Genomic DNA, 17,423 nt, shown 5'->3' with positions numbered 1-17,423 from the left:
GAAAATCAGTAGCCAAAAAAAAAAAATACACAAACAGGTAGGCAGAAAACTGTTACACTGCCAAAATTAAAAGTATCATTTGAATGTACTATTTTTTTCCTAACCATTACTTACATGCTTGAAACATGGACAAAGATTCCCTGCCTGGAACTAAGTAGGATATATCTCTTTATAGATTTTTTACTCACCTTTAGCCGTGGAAGTTTAAGAAACTCCTCCTCTTCTGAAATTTGTAACAAATGCTCCTGAATATAAGCATCAACCTTATTCAACAAACGGGAGTCTCCCATACAACTTGCAAAATTTCGGTAAGAGATGCAGCTGGTAACATCCATTCTAGATAGCAAATAATCACCACAAACCTTGGAGAAGAAACACACAAGTACCAATACTTACATATATTTTACTTGATGAATATTTAATACTCAGTGTGTAAGCATTACGTGAAGATAGAAAGATGAATTAAGAATCACTGCCCTAATCAAACAATTTTAACATTGGGAAGAACATATGTATACAAACAATAAACATCAAAGAATGGCATACAAATGTCTAAGTTGTTTAAGGAAAGATGCCACAAACTGAAATGCTGTGATAATGCATATGAAATGTTCAAATAAATATTTCCAACTAGCATAATTAGAAAAGACTTCATTATGAAGGCAGTATCTGAACTGGGTTCTACACGAGAGATGCTGCTGAATGCAGAAGAGAGGAAGCAGGGACCATGACCTGAGCTGAAGACAGACGCTTTACCAACTGAGCCACCCAGTCACCACAAGACTTAAATGCCCTTTACCCTATGAATTATTAAGCAGTTCTCAATGGCGTTAAATTCTAGAAGGAGTCCTTTTAAAGAGGAACTCCAGCATGTAGAAGAACAAAAGAACTGAGAATATAAGCTATATGATTAACTCTTGAGGAAAAACAAGTATTTTACACCCTGCTATCAGTGACTGATACAGCTACCCAGCCGAGAAGACTACTGGAAGAGCAAGGGTTTAGCTCAAATTATCTGAGAGAAGTATGACCTTGCTATATAACTATAACTAAATGGTTAATAAATGGTTAAACTAACATTTAGTTCTCTATGAGAAAAAGGGAGCCATTATTCAAGTTCTTGAAACTAAGAAATGGCTTATGACAAATTATGCCCTCTAACCATGTAAAAGCAGACTTGCTAGTAATAGTCCTCCTTATATATTAACTTCTTGTACTCTACCTGCTTTACTCGGTCCATCTTCAGCTTTTTTGCTGCAGAATAAACATCTTTTACCAATTCTTTATCGGCTTTCAACCTATTAAAAAAAAGTTCTTTATCATTTAGGATACTAAGGCCTTAAAACACAGATACTTAATTGAAATAAATTTAGAGAGACTTGGAATTTCCTGATGACATCCCCTAATTATACAATTTATAAAGTACTTACTGAGCAGTGTAGGCGTAATTCAGTAAGACTTCAACAGCTTCTGGATTGAGATCATCAAATTTAACATGAGAAATTCCATGAGGATCACTATCACTATTAAAGATTTCAAATAAATAGGGACTGCAGCAAGCCAGGACTGCTCTGTGTGCTAACATCTCATGGCCACAGACCTGAAATTATGAGGAATTAAAATCAGAAGTACTGTGGACTATGTATTTCTCTAGCTAATTACCACATCAGATTTTTTATCTAATATTTATAAGTAAATCATTGTTTTTTAAAGTTATTTCACGAAATGCCTACCATGAAAAAGAAATTAAGCAAATCTGCTTAATTTACTGCTTTTAGTAATAAAATATCAATTTTTATACCTGAAGTCGAACATCACAGAACTGGCCACTTTTCCTCAGGGCATTTAATTTGGCAACAGAAGACTCAATAAAATTTTCGTCTTCAAACATTAAATATCCGTTGGGAATCATTTTTCCTTATAAATTTGGCTAAAGGGCAGAAAGAAAGCTGAGTTACTTCACTTGTGAATGAGGAATTTTATAATTATACCTTAAAGAGTAACATGGTATCTTTATTTTCAAAATTCCATCATATCAACACAAAAACTTTATTACACGAAAACACTGTGGAAACACTGGCACTGAATGTCCAAGTTTCAGTACCCCAGGTCCTAAGTCTTTTTGAGGATTCATACAGCGGTGAGTTATCAATGCTTTTGGTCTAGGTTTCCATGCACATTCTTTCCGAGGGGGAAAGAAACGTCACCTGAGCTTGGCCCAAACCCATACATAGAGTAACCTAAGAAGCCTGGAAGGATGTAAAGCAGTCATCACTTACAGGTTTCCATCTTTTGGGCTGCTGTCATTGCTGACTCCCAAATGAAAGATAAGTAAGACAAATGTAAATTCTGTTCCCTTTGCAAGATTCAGGTATTAGGGATCACTTATCTCCTAAGAATACATGCTAGAAACTTTAAAAAAGTTTTAAGCCTCTTTAAAAAAATGTCCATTTCACCTTTACTTGTGAAGAATTGACTAATGGCTATACAAAATCCACCATTAAAAGGCAGTAATAGATTTCAGTTTGAGCTGATTTATTTAAATTCAAAATAGTTACAGAAAGAAAAAACCCAGAAAAGTGGTTTTTTTCCTACCCATGATTGCTGACGTTCCCTTTAAGAAAATTATGAAAGGCTGTTAGTATTCCGGGCATAGTCTTCAGAAAAACAATGTGTCTTAATGTTGCATTGGGCACTGAATATTCACTTACCTACTGAACTGGTGAGAAATGGATTTCTGGGAAGTCTTAGATAATCCAAGGACAAAGGAGTGTTAAAACTCAGCAACTTCCTCAAGGTATGAAGACAGGTGGTTGAAGTGAAGGCAGAGGTGTCTTAAGCTCTAAATGGTGATTCCAAAACTATCAGGCTTGAAATGATGTAATCAAGTCCTTAAAAGCTATAGACATGAATTTCTTCTGTGATAATCATGCATCATAATCTGTAATAATGACAAATATCAGTTACTCAGGATGATCAAAAACTGTCATTGATCTAAGTGGATTAAATCAAACAAAGTCCTTATCTTCAAGGAATCTTTTTTTTTTTTTTTTAAAGATTTTTAGTTATATGTTTGACAGAGAGAGACACAGTGAGAGAGGGAACACAAACACACGGAGTGGGAGAGGGAGAAGCGGGCTTCCTACCCAGCAGGGACCCTGATGCAGGGCTAGATCCCAGGACCCCGATCATGACCTGAGCCAAAGGCAGACGCTTAACGACTGAGCCACCCATTCGGCCCTCTTGAAGAAATCTTGATGTAAATGGACATAAATACAGAAAATAACTAACACAAATGCAGCTATACATAAACATTTTTCTTTTAACCTGCAACTATTCAGGTTGCATTCAGATTAAACAAACAAACAAAAAACACCTTCCCTGGAAGATAGGACCTAATATATATATAATTTAAGTGAGATATACAAGCACAAGACTAGAGAACAAATATAAATACTGGTTAAGTCTGAGATTCTTTACCCTTAGATTACAACTAACATACAAACATATGATCTCTCCATTTTCACCAGCTAGCAAGCAACCTTTGGGCATTTTTCCCAGACACGTATACAATGTTACAGTCAAATTGGATACACTGTTCCCCCAAATGTGGTCTGCTCTACTCAGCCTCTGCACCTTTGTTCAAATTGTTCTCTCTTTTTGGAATACCGTTAATGCAACCTCGGCCAGATGAAGTCTTACCTCCAAAGAGCTCCTGCCAAATCCCCCCCGTTGAGAGAAGTTTCTCCCTATCTTTACATTCTGAACACCGTCTGAAAGGCATGTGTAATCTTCCAACTGGTCTGTTCTGAGCTGGGCTTCTGTGGACCTTCTTATCTTCCTTGATTCAAGGCTCTGGAAGGCAGAGCCTCTGTCTTGCTCATCTTTGTATCCATCCCATCTCCCCACGACCAAAACAACTAGCCTAGAAACTTAAATATGAGTACTTGTTGAAGTGAACTAAATAAACAAAAGGGAAAATACCGATGCCTGTTTTTTATATGGTCCTTGTACTTACATACCGTAATAAACTACCAATGGAATTAGTTCTAGTTCAATCCACATCTTAAAAGTAATCATATTCAGTCCTCCTACCGCCATTTCCCCCCTCATTTTCACGTGCCATCAACTGCAAGTGTCAAATTCAGACAGCAATTATTTTTTAATCACCTGAACTGCTATGACACCACTGTCAGTATAATTTAGGAAATCAGAACTAAATACTTTGAAAGATGTGCATACTTTTAAAAATGGACATCTTAAAATTACCTGGATTTTCCTTCTACATCTATCAAACCCAGAATTCTAACAATTATGTTCAGGTTAATGAATAATCACTTAACCTAGAACCCACTGAAGGCTGGTCCAGCTCCAACTGAACAAACTGTCAACACATGCATACTCTGTAATGGAGCTGGATCCCACATGCCCTAACTGGTTTCTCTATAATGTAAGTTCTACTTCAAGGACATCCCGAGTAATTCTGCCTTAGGCTGGGGTTGTGGTCAATGCTTTCCCCTGCAACAAAACTGTATTATACTAGTATGTAATACTGATTTCCTCTACTTTATAGCTGCATCTAAATAAGTTCAGCTTTTAAGAAATCAGTTCTAACAAATGATTTCCAAGTACCACACAATTCTATGTACACAGAGAGACACACAATCCTAAGGAAACGTTCAGACATTTTCAGCCAAGATCTAGTTCAAATTAAGAAAATCTTTGTATATATGATATATACTTGGGGGTGGCCAATCCATAGACATAGTTGGTAACTCCTCACTTCAGTTTCATAAGCTGCTCTTTTTTTAAAAAAAAAAGATTTTATTTATTTATTTGACAGAGATTACAAGTAGGCAGAGAGGCAGGCAGAGAGAGGGGGAGGAAGCAGGCTCCCTGCTGAGCAGAGAGCCCCACGCAGGGCTCTATCCCAGGACCCTGAGATCATGACCCAAGCCGAAGGCAGAGGCTTTAACCCACTGAGCCACCCAGGCGCCCCGTCATAAGCTGCTCTTACAAGAAGGGTAAAGAGGGGGGGAATCCCTCCATGCAAATTATGTTGGTATCATTAAAATGTGCTTTTTGAAAAACCATAAACTTACGATATGGAGATTTATAAACATTTTAAATATTGACCAGTTTTATTCATTATTCAGTGTTTTTCTATAAACTAGTCTTGATCTAACCAAGAATAAAAATGACATCTAAGTTCTACCTTAAATTTTGGGGGGCGGGGGGGGTGGTTAAAATCACTCAGTCCATTGGAAGAAAAAACTGGAAAATTTTGGGAGCAACTCTAGATATACAACTTTGTACAATATTATTAGTTTGCAATAAAATGAGTTCTTCTACATTTAGAACTTGGAAGACTTTCCAGTTTATCAGGGTCTTAATATGAACATCATCTCTTTAATGTCTTTAATGATCAGTACAACCCTACTCGATTTTAAGAGCTAGCTCAAGTCCACTTGACATTTTTACTCAATTATTGTCCTCATATGCTGTAGGTCCCTACTAGCACCCCCACCTCCGCCAAGTTGGAGGAGGTCATATCAGCTCTTGCTTGCAAAACCATGTCTTTGTAAGTTCACAGTCACTTCACTCAAGTAAGCATTGGGCAAATTGAGTTTCAAAAGATGCTAAAAAATTTAGTTCATCTTATTTTGGTTTGTGAGACTCAAACTCAATAACTGGTGGAATAAAAATATGCAGAATTTTTTTTTCCTTGAAAAGCCAAACCAAAAGCCCCAACACCCTAGTTACATAAAAGTATAAAATTTAAAATTTTCTTTGTCATTTAAAGAATACACAAACACTAACCTAAAGCGATATATCCACCCTATGTTTACTGCAGCATTATTTACAAGAGTCAAACTATGGAAGCAGGCCAAGTATCCATCCATAGATGAATGGATAAAGAAAATGTAGCATATATATACATACATACAACGGGGTATTACTCAGCCATAAAAAAGAATGAAATCTTGCCATCTGCAACAACATGGATGGATCTAGAGAGTATAATGCTAGGCAGAATATACCAGAGAAAGACAAATACCACATGATTTCACTCATATGTGAAATTTAAGAACCAAATGAAAAGAAAAAAAGAGACAAACCGAAAAAAAGACTCGTAACTATAGAGAACAGAGTTGGTTACTAGAGGGGAGGTGGGTAGAGCAATGAGTGAACTAGGTGAAGGGGATTAAGAGTACACTTGTCTTAATGTGCACTGGGTAATACATGGAACTGTTAAATCACAATATTGTACACCTCAAACTACTAACACTGTATGTTGACTACACTGGAATTAAAATCTAAAAAAAAATTTCTTTGCTACTTAAAATATACAATCGACTAATCCACTTTAAAAATTAAAATTGGTGTCAAATAAAATATATTCTGGTAAATACACCTTCATTCCTTAGTATGGCCAGTGCAAGAAAATGGAGACAGAAGACTCATAAATGAGTAATTAAACTGCTTCAGTAACACCCAGAAGTTCACATGTTATGTTACCGCAGGCCCCAAAAAGATTAGCTTAACTGAAATACAATTCAGGTCTTACCCAATAGTTGTAAAAAAGGTAGGCACACTATGGCCTGCCCTCCAAATTCTTCTTGGGCCTTCAGTAAGCCCAAGAACAAAATGTTATCAGTTTTAAAAGATAAAAGTTATCATTAAACTTTCAAAGCATTCTTAAAACCTCAAGGCAAGTAACAATTTTATTATTTAAGTTTCAAGGCAGTCTTTTGAGGGCAGCCAATTCACAAAATAGCAATGAACTCTATTTTTAAAGGGCAGATTTTATAATTACAAATTCAATCTTCGTAAAACCAGAAGTTATACATTCCACGTCACCTTTCAAACTACGATCTCAAAAGTCAAACTCACTCAATTCCTCCATCCTCACTGTTCTGCAATTCTTATATCCCCATTTATGGCACCAAACATATGGCAGGGACAATCTGGAATGGGATGCTTATAATACCAATGGAGTTAACTCCATTCCCCAGCACTGAACACTTCACAGACCAACCAGAAAGGCAGATACCAAGCAGTGAAAATAGTTCAAACAAAAGAGGAAAGGGGTATGACATACATATTCCAGAAACTGCAGCTATTTCTGTTTCAATGGATTATAGTCTGCAGGATGCAGATGGTAAATAGTGGGAGAGGAAGTAAGAAAGATCAATACTAAGGTTTAAACAATGCTGGAGAGCAGAAAAGGATTATAGTAAGAACACTCTAGCATAACTGTGGGGGATGGTCTAGAGAAACATATAAAATATAGAAGCAGGGACATTAAGATATTATATACCCTTGCTTATCCTATTATTTTAGCTTGGATATGTGTGGCATTATTATCAAAATCAGTACCAAAATTAGAATTCCAAAAAGTGTAACAGTTATTTGTAGTTTGCTACTAGCTCAAAGTTAGTTAGAAGAAGAGGAATTTGCTGTGGTACATTGTAATGCTGAGATTACTTGCTCGGTATCCACCTTGATACCAAATGTGTTAAAATACTGATCTGATAAGTAGGAAAATACTGATAGGTTTAGAAATCACTTACGAGGTGGTAATTCAAGTTTACAAGTGAACATAAGCATGTATTTTCTGTGCTTCTAACAAGAACCCAGAGATCACTCCCTTGTTCACAATTCCTCCATTTACACTCTCTAGCCTAAGGTGGGAGGATCTCCAACCTTTTAGAATTCCTCCATGGAGATTGACTGTAAAATCATACTGCTGTGTCTCTCTCTGTCACATAAATAAATAAGATCTTTTAAAAAAAGAAAAGTCAATGAAATTACCTTTAGGAGTACTTTATCTCGGTATCAGTAATTAAGACATTTCCCTAATAAAAGAACATTTTACATTAAAAACCACATTTGCAAAACTACATTCAATTGGCATCACAAATATACCTCAACCAAGGAAAAAACCCCACTCCAAAGTAAGTAGCCCAAAAGATACCAATTTAAAACTAAAACCAAACCTGGGATCCTCTGGGTTTTTTTTTGGGGGGGGGGGTAGACAAACAGCACAAATTAAGATAAAAGGTAAAATTAATATCTATTAACTAACTATAGAGATTTCACATATTAGAAAAATTCAGAGGAAAACCATACCAGGTCTCTTTTAGGTCAGTGTGTTCTAGTCCGGTTTTACCACCAACTACAGAACTACAGACATCTGAGAAGCCTGCCAGCTAGCTTAATGATACTATTGTTAATCCAATTCTAAACAGTGTTTGTCTCATCTCCAGATATACAACTGCTCTCCTTAGCATCTTAAGAGGAAGATTTCAGCCCGATTATGCCTATAACTAACTATTCATCAGTATTTTGTTATCCTAAAATCAACTGCCAGTGCCAGAGTTATTAAAGGAAAACACGGATTCTGGTAGTCTGGTCCACGCTGTACTTGTTCAACTGTTAAGAGTAGTTAAGTACCACGCTTCCAAAGTTGTTACTTACCACTAGACGGAAGATCACCACGCAAAGTCCTCAAAGAAGTTTGATACCAGAGTATTCTAATCCTCCACCACTGGCAATAGACATTAGGAAACAAAACCACGCTCTTTAGGCCCATTTTTACTTGCTACAGGTTTTGAAACGTCAGCTGTTTCAAACAATGGATCTATCTACTATGTATTGAGAAACAGTAAATCTATTTCTAAAATATTTGTCGTCCAAGTCTTCTTACATTCAACTCTCAATCTGATATTGTCTGATACTTTCCTACCACCAAGAACTTACAACCAAACACCGTTTTTGCAAGATGCGTGCAAGAATGGAAAAAGAGCAGACCTCTCCGCCGATTTTTTTTTTTTTTTAAACAAGTAAAGTGGTGATCGCCTCAGAGTGACGGAAGAGCCGGGTAGCCCCAGGCCTTCCTTCCAGCGAGGCCGGGAGGGCGCCCACTCCCAAGGCTGGAAGGCAGGGCGCCCAGCGCCCGCACACCCCCGGCTGGGATTGGCCGGCCACGCAGTCATTCAGCGCCGACACGTCAGGGCAGCCGCTCCCTCCCTCCTCCCGCCCCCTTCTCCCCGCGCTTGGCAAGAAAAGCGGGCAACGTGGAGCGGGAACAAAGGACCCCGCGGCCCACGGCGATCCGGGACGCGGTGCCACCCCACTCCAGGCCCGAGGCACCGATGCAGCCCGGGGCCGGCTCCCCGCCCACACGCGCCGAGTCCTGGGAGGTCCCAGGGAAGAGTCCAGACCTCGTGAGACCCAGACACCTGGAGTCGGTTCCTGACAGCGGGAAAGGAGATTCCCGCGTTCTCCTTCCGGCAGTCATCCCTGCCGCGTGTCGCCCTGACCCAGGCCCCCGAGAATCCCATGGGCAAAAACTCCCGCCCTACTTCCTCTGCCCGAGCTCCCTCCGAGGCGGCCCGCAGCCGCCTCGGCCGCCAACGCGACTCGGCAACCATGGCAGCGCCGGGAGCGCGGGGCCCGCGCGGCGCCAGCTCCTCGCCCCCAGAAAGCGGCAGCAGCGGCTTGGAGCGTCCTCCCCCGGGACCAGGACGCTGCTCCGCGCCTCGCACCGTCTCCCCAGCCGCCCGCGCCATCCCTCTGCTCGGACTCCGGTCGCGCCCTCCTCCTCCTCCACCGTCTGGAACCTGCGCGTATTACCTGGTTCATCTCTGAAGAGATGGAAAAACTCATGTCTGGAGCTTCGATGGGGAGCAGGAGGAAGCGGGCGGGAATCGGCCCAACGGAAAGCGCCTCGAGGCCGCGGAAAGGGGGAGCGGTCGAGCGGGAAGAGCAGCGGTCAGCCGCAGAGGCTGCGGGGAGGGGGCCGCGCCACCGAGGGTTGGCGGGGACTCGCTCGCTCGCTGGCACTGCCGCGCCGGAGCAGCAGGCGGAGAGACTGTGCAGCTCAGCTCTGAGCGACCGACCTCCACGCGCGTCCCGGAGACACTGCCGCCGCCGCCGCCCCGCTCGCGCCGCACCCCCTCGCACGTCACCACGTGCGCCGCCGCCGTCGCCGCCGCCGCCAATGTCTCCCGGCAGCTTCCGGCCCAAATCCGTCAGCGAATCACAAGCGAGCACGAGGAAGCTCCCGCTCGCGGCCCCGCCCACCGCTCGCCCAGCCTCTCCTTCGCCCTCTTGGGTTCCTTCCTGCTCGGCTCAACTAGGTCAAGGCAAGGTGATCTCCCGGAGAGAGACAGTGTTTGGGGCTCCCCTCCTTTTATTTATCGCACTGTGGTCTCCTTCCCTAGCCTCGCGCCCTCGCACCCTCGCTTCGCCCTTTCGGACTGTGCCGGAACTGGTTCCCTCCAGCCGCCCTCACCTGTTCTGCCTCCCCCTCGAGGCACAATAGCCGGAGATCAGACGGGGGAGATTAGATGTCTCGACGTCAAATTTACATCTAGGCGACTGCCCTAGACTGGAGTTGGCCGCCCTGGACCTTAGAGTCTGCGGTTGGCGTGGGCCCTCACCTTTGTTGGAGGGAGGGGGGCATGGGGCGTGGGGATTGTGAGTGAGAAGAGAGGCACGCTGGGGGAAGGGGTGAAAGGGTTCAGTAGCCGGAAAAAAAACTATTGGCGCCGTCAGAGAAGGCCTTCTGTTATATTAGTGTTGCTATAAAAACCTGTTTACTTCTGCTTTTGGTCCCCCGGATTTCTGTTTTGTCTGAGCACGGCTCTCCTTTCGGAGACAGTCCGTTCTTTGCTGGTCTTGCCGTCTTTTGGAAAAAGAAGAAGAAGAAAAAAAAAAAAAAAAACCTGGAGAATCGACAGTCCTTATCCTAATCTAACGGGGCCTTTTAGACCACATGCCAAACTTAGTTATCCACCCTGCCACTTTGCCCCCAAGAGTCAAACCTGTCCCGGGGACCGGCGGTATCCTGGGCTCTGACGGTAACTTCATGTGACTGAGGGCATGCTGGAAAGATTCCTAGATTAAAGGTGAGGGGATTTACAGAGGTAACGTTGTTTAGAGTTTGGCAGAGGCTTCCAGGCTAACGTCCTGTTAGTTTATCCTGATTTAGGGAGGGCACTTACGCGGCGTGCGCCCAACTTTGCATTTGGACACTCAAGTTAATTTGTAGACGTTTCTAGGAGCCTCCCATTCTTTATCACGAATTTATGCTTATGGGAGCAGGAAAAATAAATGTTGGGGCCCTTCATCTGCAATAGAAGCTTTACAACTTTTCTTTCTAAAATCTCGAGTCAAGGCGGCTTGTTTTCTCACCCCTGTTCAATTGTGGGAGGAAACAGGAACTGAGATATCTATTAGTATGACTCTCATATCTTGAGGATAAAAAGACTGCCATTTGCCACTGGGCTCTTGTTTTTGCCTCCTGATAATTAATAAGCCACAGCAGTGTTCACTTTTACTGCAAATGAAACTATCAGAGTACATGCCTCTTCAGGTTTTTTAAAATATCATGGGGTTCATTCTTTCAGTAGGAGAGTATGAATTGCCTACTTTAGAGAGGCACATGACTGTGTGGCCTGCTGGACACATGGTCCCACTTGCTGTACTCTAAATAGTGCCTTTGTGACCTGAAACAGTCAACACTTTTCTTAAAGCTACAGTGTGATCAGTCAGTACATTTTTGCCTTGTATGGAATCTCACATTTACATGTTACATTTTCTGTAGATAATGGCATAATTAATTAGTTCCATTTGTCCTCTAGTCAACTCCAGACTCAAGCCTATCCAAGTACTGTGTAATCTAGAGGAAAACTTGAAAATGGAACACTGGCAATTTCAACTTTATAAAGTAACAAATTAGATGTTATTCTTAATATTTAACTTAGGCAAGATATACGTAGAGAGTGCTTAATAAAAATAAAAACTCAACTTCTGTTTTATGTTAGGCACTGAGAAAGATAAATTGGGAATTGGTGCCCATCTGTAATCTCTCCATTTTTCTCTCTGATCCTGCTTCAAATGTTGTCCCAGTGCTAAACTCGGACTTGTGTTTTATTCATTATATACGAGTTTGCTAGGGCTTCTCTAACAAAGTACCACAAACTGGATGGTTTAAACAACAGAAATTTATTGTCTCACAGTTCCGGAGGCCAGAAGTATGAGGTCAAGGTGTCTGCAGGGCCATGCTCCACCTGTGGGAGCTAAGGAAGACTCTGTCCCAGCCCTTTCTCCTGGCGTCTGGTAGTTCTTTGGCTTGCATGTCATTTTCCTTGTGTGCTTATCTCTTGGGTCCAAATTTTCCCTTTTTATAAGGATGCCAGTCATACTGGATTAGTGGCCCATTCTAACTGAGTATGATCTCATCTTAATTAAATCTGCAGTGACTATTTCCAAATAGGATCACATTTTGAGGTATTGAGGGTTAGGACTTTAACATATGAATTTTAGAGGGAACATAATTCAGCACATTAGTCCAGTGTTTCTCAATTTTGGTTCACTGACCAAAACCACTTGGATATTCTTATTAGAAATGCAGTCCATAGGCTTCACCCTAACAAGTGATTCCCAAAGGAGGAGAGTGATTTTTGCCCCCAGGGCACATTTAGCAACATCTGGAAATAGGCCCAGGGGAAAGATGCTATGGTATCTAGTGGACCTGGAATGCTGCTCAACCACCTACAAGGCACAGGGTAGTCCCCACAGCAAGAAAATCATCTCTTAATATATTAATAGTGCCAAGATTTGTAAACCCTACTCTAGATCTGCTAGATCAGAATCTGGGAAAGGGGCCTGGAAATCTACATTTTGATATGCATCCCAAAAACCTGTATCCATACTAAAGTTTGGAGACCACCACAGATATAAAAGCCTTTTCTAGGCATGTGAACATGAACCATTTTGTTCCAGATATTAGTCACACCTCTTCTTGATTAGCCATGCGAACTATAAGTTAATCTAAGTAAATAATACTACTTAGCAATTCACACAGTTTACTCATCTCACCCTAACATCTTTTTTTTTTTAAGATTTTATTTATTTATTTGACAGAGAGAGAGATCAACAAGTAGGCAGAGAGGCAGGCAGAGAGAGAGGGAGGAAGGAGGCTCCCCGCCGAGCAGAGAGCCCGATGCAGGGCTCGATCCCAGGACCCCGAGATCATGACCTGAGCCGAAGGCAGAGGCTAAACCCACCGAGCCACCCGTGTGCCCCATAAATTGGAAACGTGTTTACATTTTAACACTTCTATACCACATTACCTTGTTTTTGGTCAACTGTCTTCATATTCTGGATGTCCTTTGTTAAATGAAAAAACCATTGCAAATTTATGGTTTGACAAGTCAATGCTTTGCCTTCTCTTGTCCACTGATTTCTGTTGTACTCTGAGTGACCGACTGACTTGTCTCTTTCATATATTGCTCTCATCCCTTGTAGTCTATGCTTGCTGTTCCTCCCTTTTTTTCTTTTTTTGGGTCTCTTTTGGCATTTGAAAATATTTTTGTCATACATTAGTGGTGGCTTAAGAGCACAAACAAGAAAATGGTAGTGTCATAAAAGGCACAAGAAACACAGGGAAAAATCCTAAAACTCCATTAAAGTAGGTCTTTGGAAACTGTTATGTATCACAGTATATAACAAACAGAGAACTTGCTACCTTTCTAAAAATTGTTTTAAGTATTCCCTTTTAGAATCTTCCATTTTCCTGGTAAGACTTCCATAGAGAGTTTGCATCAGAACAGATTATATAATCTGAATATTTTGATCCTGCATTAGCCTCGCTCTTATATTATCTAAGCCAACTGTTTTACTAATGACCTTTTGTTGGTTTTCTAAAGTCATCACTGATAAAATTTTAAGAACTCTAGCCCCCTCTTCCAGTAACCAAAACCCCTAATAGTTTCTTTCTCTTTAACGATTCCTTAGGAATTAAAACTTCTCATGTCATTCAGACGTTCTTCTAGTGACATTATATGACCTTCAAGCCTGCTACCTTTTCAGACTATGCGGCCAACAACTGTATATTCAGCTCTTGAATTCTAATGTGTAACCTAAGCTTTACTAAGCCTTCATCCAGAACACCTTTTGTTTAAAAAAAAATTTAACTTAATTGTTGAAAATAAGCAACACATGGAATAAGCAACTGAGTTTTTTTTTTTTAATGTTATGTTAGTCACCATACTAAGCTGAGTTTTTAATGTCAACATTGTAATCAAATGTATAAACAACACTGTGGTAACATAAGTGCAAATCTATACAGTTCAATCCAGGAGAGATCTTTTATTGTGTTCACATCCAGAACTTGATCCCTAAATGGATGGAAGTTACACACTATAGTTCAGTTGGACTAGCAGCCAACTGTTGCTAGTGTAAACTGATCACCTGATAAATGAAGTCTTTAGAGAAAGAAACAGAAAAGGTAGAGCAGAGGGGTTGAAACATCGGTTCTCCCTTTTCCTGTAATGTGTCCTGCTTTCTGGAGGAGACTGGAATGAAGGACAATGAGATAATACTGAAATTTTACAAGAGTCTAATGATTTAGGCTTTCTAAATTACTGAAGACAGAAAGTCATAAACTTGTTATCTAAGGGTTCCCCCACCCTTGATAGTGATCCCTCAAGGCTATGGTCTTCCTAAATTGGTACCCTCAGGAAAAGAATTGTGAAGTAAGAGGTTTTCTGTTCCAGTCGTCTCTTCTCTAATGTCTTACTAGAGAGAAAAATGTGAAAGGAAATCTAGTGGCAATGTGTTCCCCCAATACCCTTAAGGATGTCCAGGCCTGAGACACACTTCTCTTCCTTATGTAGTTGTCTCTTCTCAATACCTTGCTCCGATCTATATCTTTCAAGACCCAGTTAGCACCTTGCTACTTCCAAGAAGTGGGCTAGTGTTATAGGAAGAGTGCTGGACTGGGAGGTCTAGGCCCATATCTTGTCTCTGTTCCTTAACCATTTAAGGAAAATCTCTTGTCTTAATGATTGTGTTTTCTAATCCTTAAAATGGGAACAATAATACCTGTTTCACAGAATTATATACTTGGCGCATAGTGGGTGATAAGTAAATATGTATATATAAATTTATTTAAATGCCTCCCCCAGTTACTCCAGAATACATAATTTTTCTTCTGTCTTCCTGAGCCTGGGCACATCGCATGTAACACTCACTTAATTCGCCACAGGATACTTTTATACTTGCAGATCTAAGAGATGAGTGAGTTGAATATTTGAATTCATAACAGCAACTCGGGCTCTTAAGTCAGTTTCTCCTCTGCCCTCAGGCATCTTTGAAGTGTTGGGAGAATGAATGTCAGAATCACATGTGCCTTTCATGGCTCTTTCTGTCAAATGGATGTTTCCAAATAATGAAGGTAAGTAATGGAGGGCGAGGCTGTGATGGAGGAATAGGAAAATTAGAAAGGGAGTGGTAATTGAGGCATATCCCATAACAGAGGGAGTAAAGGTACTTCAAATGACTTAGAACAAGGACATTAGATCTCCTTACCTAATATCCCTTCCCCTTCTCAAAGAGGTCTCAGATATGCTGAAGGGGATGTAGGATTGTCAACTCTACTCCTTCATCTTGATTTCTCGTGGTCCAGATTCAAGGTATGTTCTATTCCATTAGTTGTGGGAACCTGAAAATCCATACTGTTGGGAGGAGAGGGTAATCTGTTCCACTTTGTGCTCTGTGGGGATAAGGACCGTGGTTCATTTTTTTTTTTAATCTGATCATAGCACCTAACCTAGTATTTTTGTGAATGATTTTTGTCTTCTAAAAATATCTATTAAACTTTTGGAAATTGTTTTCTTTGTGTCAGTTAAATAGGAAATTCTGCTTTTTTTTTTTCTCTACAAAGTACTAACATTTTCTTTGCTCTTAAGGGGATTCTGTCACTTTATAAGCCTCTTTCTTCAATAACTTATAGTGTTGTAAATGATTTAAAGCCTGCCAAATCATGAAAATTTTATTGCTTTTACCTCTATCTAGAATTAATTTATGGATATTCAATTTGCATGGTAACCACAAATGAAAGAGAAAAATCCTTTAGTTTTATGCATTTTTTAAAGGTACGAGATTGCCTACTGAGAAATTAGCTTCATTAATTGGCCACAGTGTCACTATGTGGAAATTTCTGGTTAATCTTTTAGTGTTGCATAAATTCTTATTCGTTCCATTAAGTTTATGAAATGTGATGGACTCTCTCACCCAAAGGGATAGTAATATAGACATACCTTATAATTAGCCTGAACTTCTTTGAGGGTCTACATCAAGGAAACAAGTTAAATATAGGTTTAAAAATTTTTCAAAGACACCGCAGAATCATGATCATTTCTTTACTGTGTTATTTTTTTCTTAAAGATTTTATTTATTTATTAGAGAGAGAGCGTGAGAGAGAGAGCGCGCACAAGCAGAGGGGAGGGGCAGAGGGAGAAACAGAGAGAGAAGCAGACTCCCAACTGAGCAGGGAGCCAGGACCCTGAGATCATGACCTGAGCCGAAGGTAGACACTTAATTGACGGAGCCATCCAGGTGCCCCTACCATGTTATTTTTGAAGTGGTATAAAGAATTAAACCCAAGTTACTGAAAGCTTGAGCACTTGTAATGAATTGACAAGCTGTTTAGAATATATGTACAGTAACAGTATACTGCTTTTCCTGTGTTTCTTCTACGTGGAAAAGTGATACTATGTAGCTGTTTCTCAGATTTTACATAAAATTATTTTCTGCCATAACAAAATGAATCCTCTTTTGTTTGTTTGCTTGTTATTTCTCTGCATGTCCTAGAAAATTAAGAGAAGCCTATGAACCGAATCATCACAGCGGGGATCAAGATTCTTCATGATATGTGTCTGTGCCAGGATACAATGTCTGGACCTAGCAAATCTCATCTTTCACATTCCTCTTCAGCCACACTGAATCCCTCCCGTCCTTAATATACCATGCCCTTTGGACCTGCCCTTTGCACTGATTGAAGCACCCTTCGCTTGGTTAATTTCTACTCATTTCCTAGGCCTCAGTGTAGAACTCGCTTGCTCCAGGCAACATTCCCTCACTGGCCAAAGCTAGATGGGCTGTCCCCTCCTATGAACTTACCTAGCGCTCCAGCATATCTCTTCTCTCCGTAGCGTTAATCACACAGTAATGAAAATTCCACTTCTCTGTGCCCCTTCTGTGTGCCACATTCTGGGAGGACAGATGCCATCTTGTTCATCTTCACAACCGCAGTGCCCACCCTGGGCCAGGCACGTAGAGATCTTCAACACATCTCTACAAAGGAAGTGGGGACTAGAGAGTGCATCATTACTATTTCCATAAGCTTTGAAGACATATCGATGTGAAAAAGGGACTTATGGGGGCGCCTGGGTGGCTCAGTGGGTTAAAGCCTCTGCCTTCAGCTCAGGTCATGATCCCAGGGTTCTGGGATAGAGCCCCGCATTGGCCTCTCTGCTCAGCAGGGAGCCTGCTTCCCTTCCTCTCTCTCTGCCTGCCTCTCGGTCTACTTGTGATCTTTGTCTGCCAAATAAATAAATAAAATCTTT

General features: G+C 40.9%; 2 protein-coding genes across 4 annotated transcripts in view; one reads left to right on the top strand and one right to left on the bottom strand.

Moving 5' to 3' along the window:
• The window catches only part of IVNS1ABP (influenza virus NS1A binding protein), a 22,588-nt gene extending 11,704 nt beyond the window's left edge, over positions 1 to 10,884 (bottom strand). Inside the window, exons 1-6 of one of the 3 annotated variants that reach the window (XM_080824193.1) lie at positions 10,833 to 10,884; positions 2,712 to 2,941; positions 1,802 to 1,930; positions 1,431 to 1,600; positions 1,223 to 1,298; positions 189 to 362 (exon numbers count right to left, since the gene is read on the bottom strand). In XM_080824193.1, coding sequence (XP_080680319.1) covers positions 189 to 362; positions 1,223 to 1,298; positions 1,431 to 1,600; positions 1,802 to 1,912 — 531 coding nt within the window. In that variant the 5' untranslated portion in view covers positions 1,913 to 1,930; positions 2,712 to 2,941; positions 10,833 to 10,884. Of the gene's footprint in view, positions 1 to 188; positions 363 to 1,222; positions 1,299 to 1,430; positions 1,601 to 1,801; positions 1,931 to 2,711; positions 2,942 to 9,639; positions 9,982 to 10,832 lie in introns of those variants that run through there. The other 2 variants (XM_080824192.1, XM_080824194.1) reach the window with 2 other exon arrangements.
• Positions 9,436 to 17,423, top strand: LOC308355945 (uncharacterized protein; the record flags this gene model as incomplete). The annotated part of the gene is made up of 4 exons (XM_080824500.1): positions 9,436 to 9,593; positions 9,657 to 10,916; positions 15,161 to 15,250; positions 16,669 to 17,423. The coding sequence occupies 2 exons, from the start codon at positions 9,436 to 9,438 to the stop codon at positions 10,393 to 10,395; spliced, it is 897 nt and encodes a 298-aa protein (XP_080680626.1). The 3' UTR covers positions 10,396 to 10,916; positions 15,161 to 15,250; positions 16,669 to 17,423.

This window comes from Martes martes (genome assembly GCF_963455335.1).
Source record: "Martes martes genome assembly, chromosome: 15".
In the NCBI taxonomy this organism is placed as follows: domain Eukaryota; kingdom Metazoa; phylum Chordata; class Mammalia; order Carnivora; family Mustelidae; genus Martes; species Martes martes.
The sequence above is the reverse complement of the archived record's forward strand: the minus strand, read 5'-3'. Positions and strand labels throughout refer to the sequence as shown.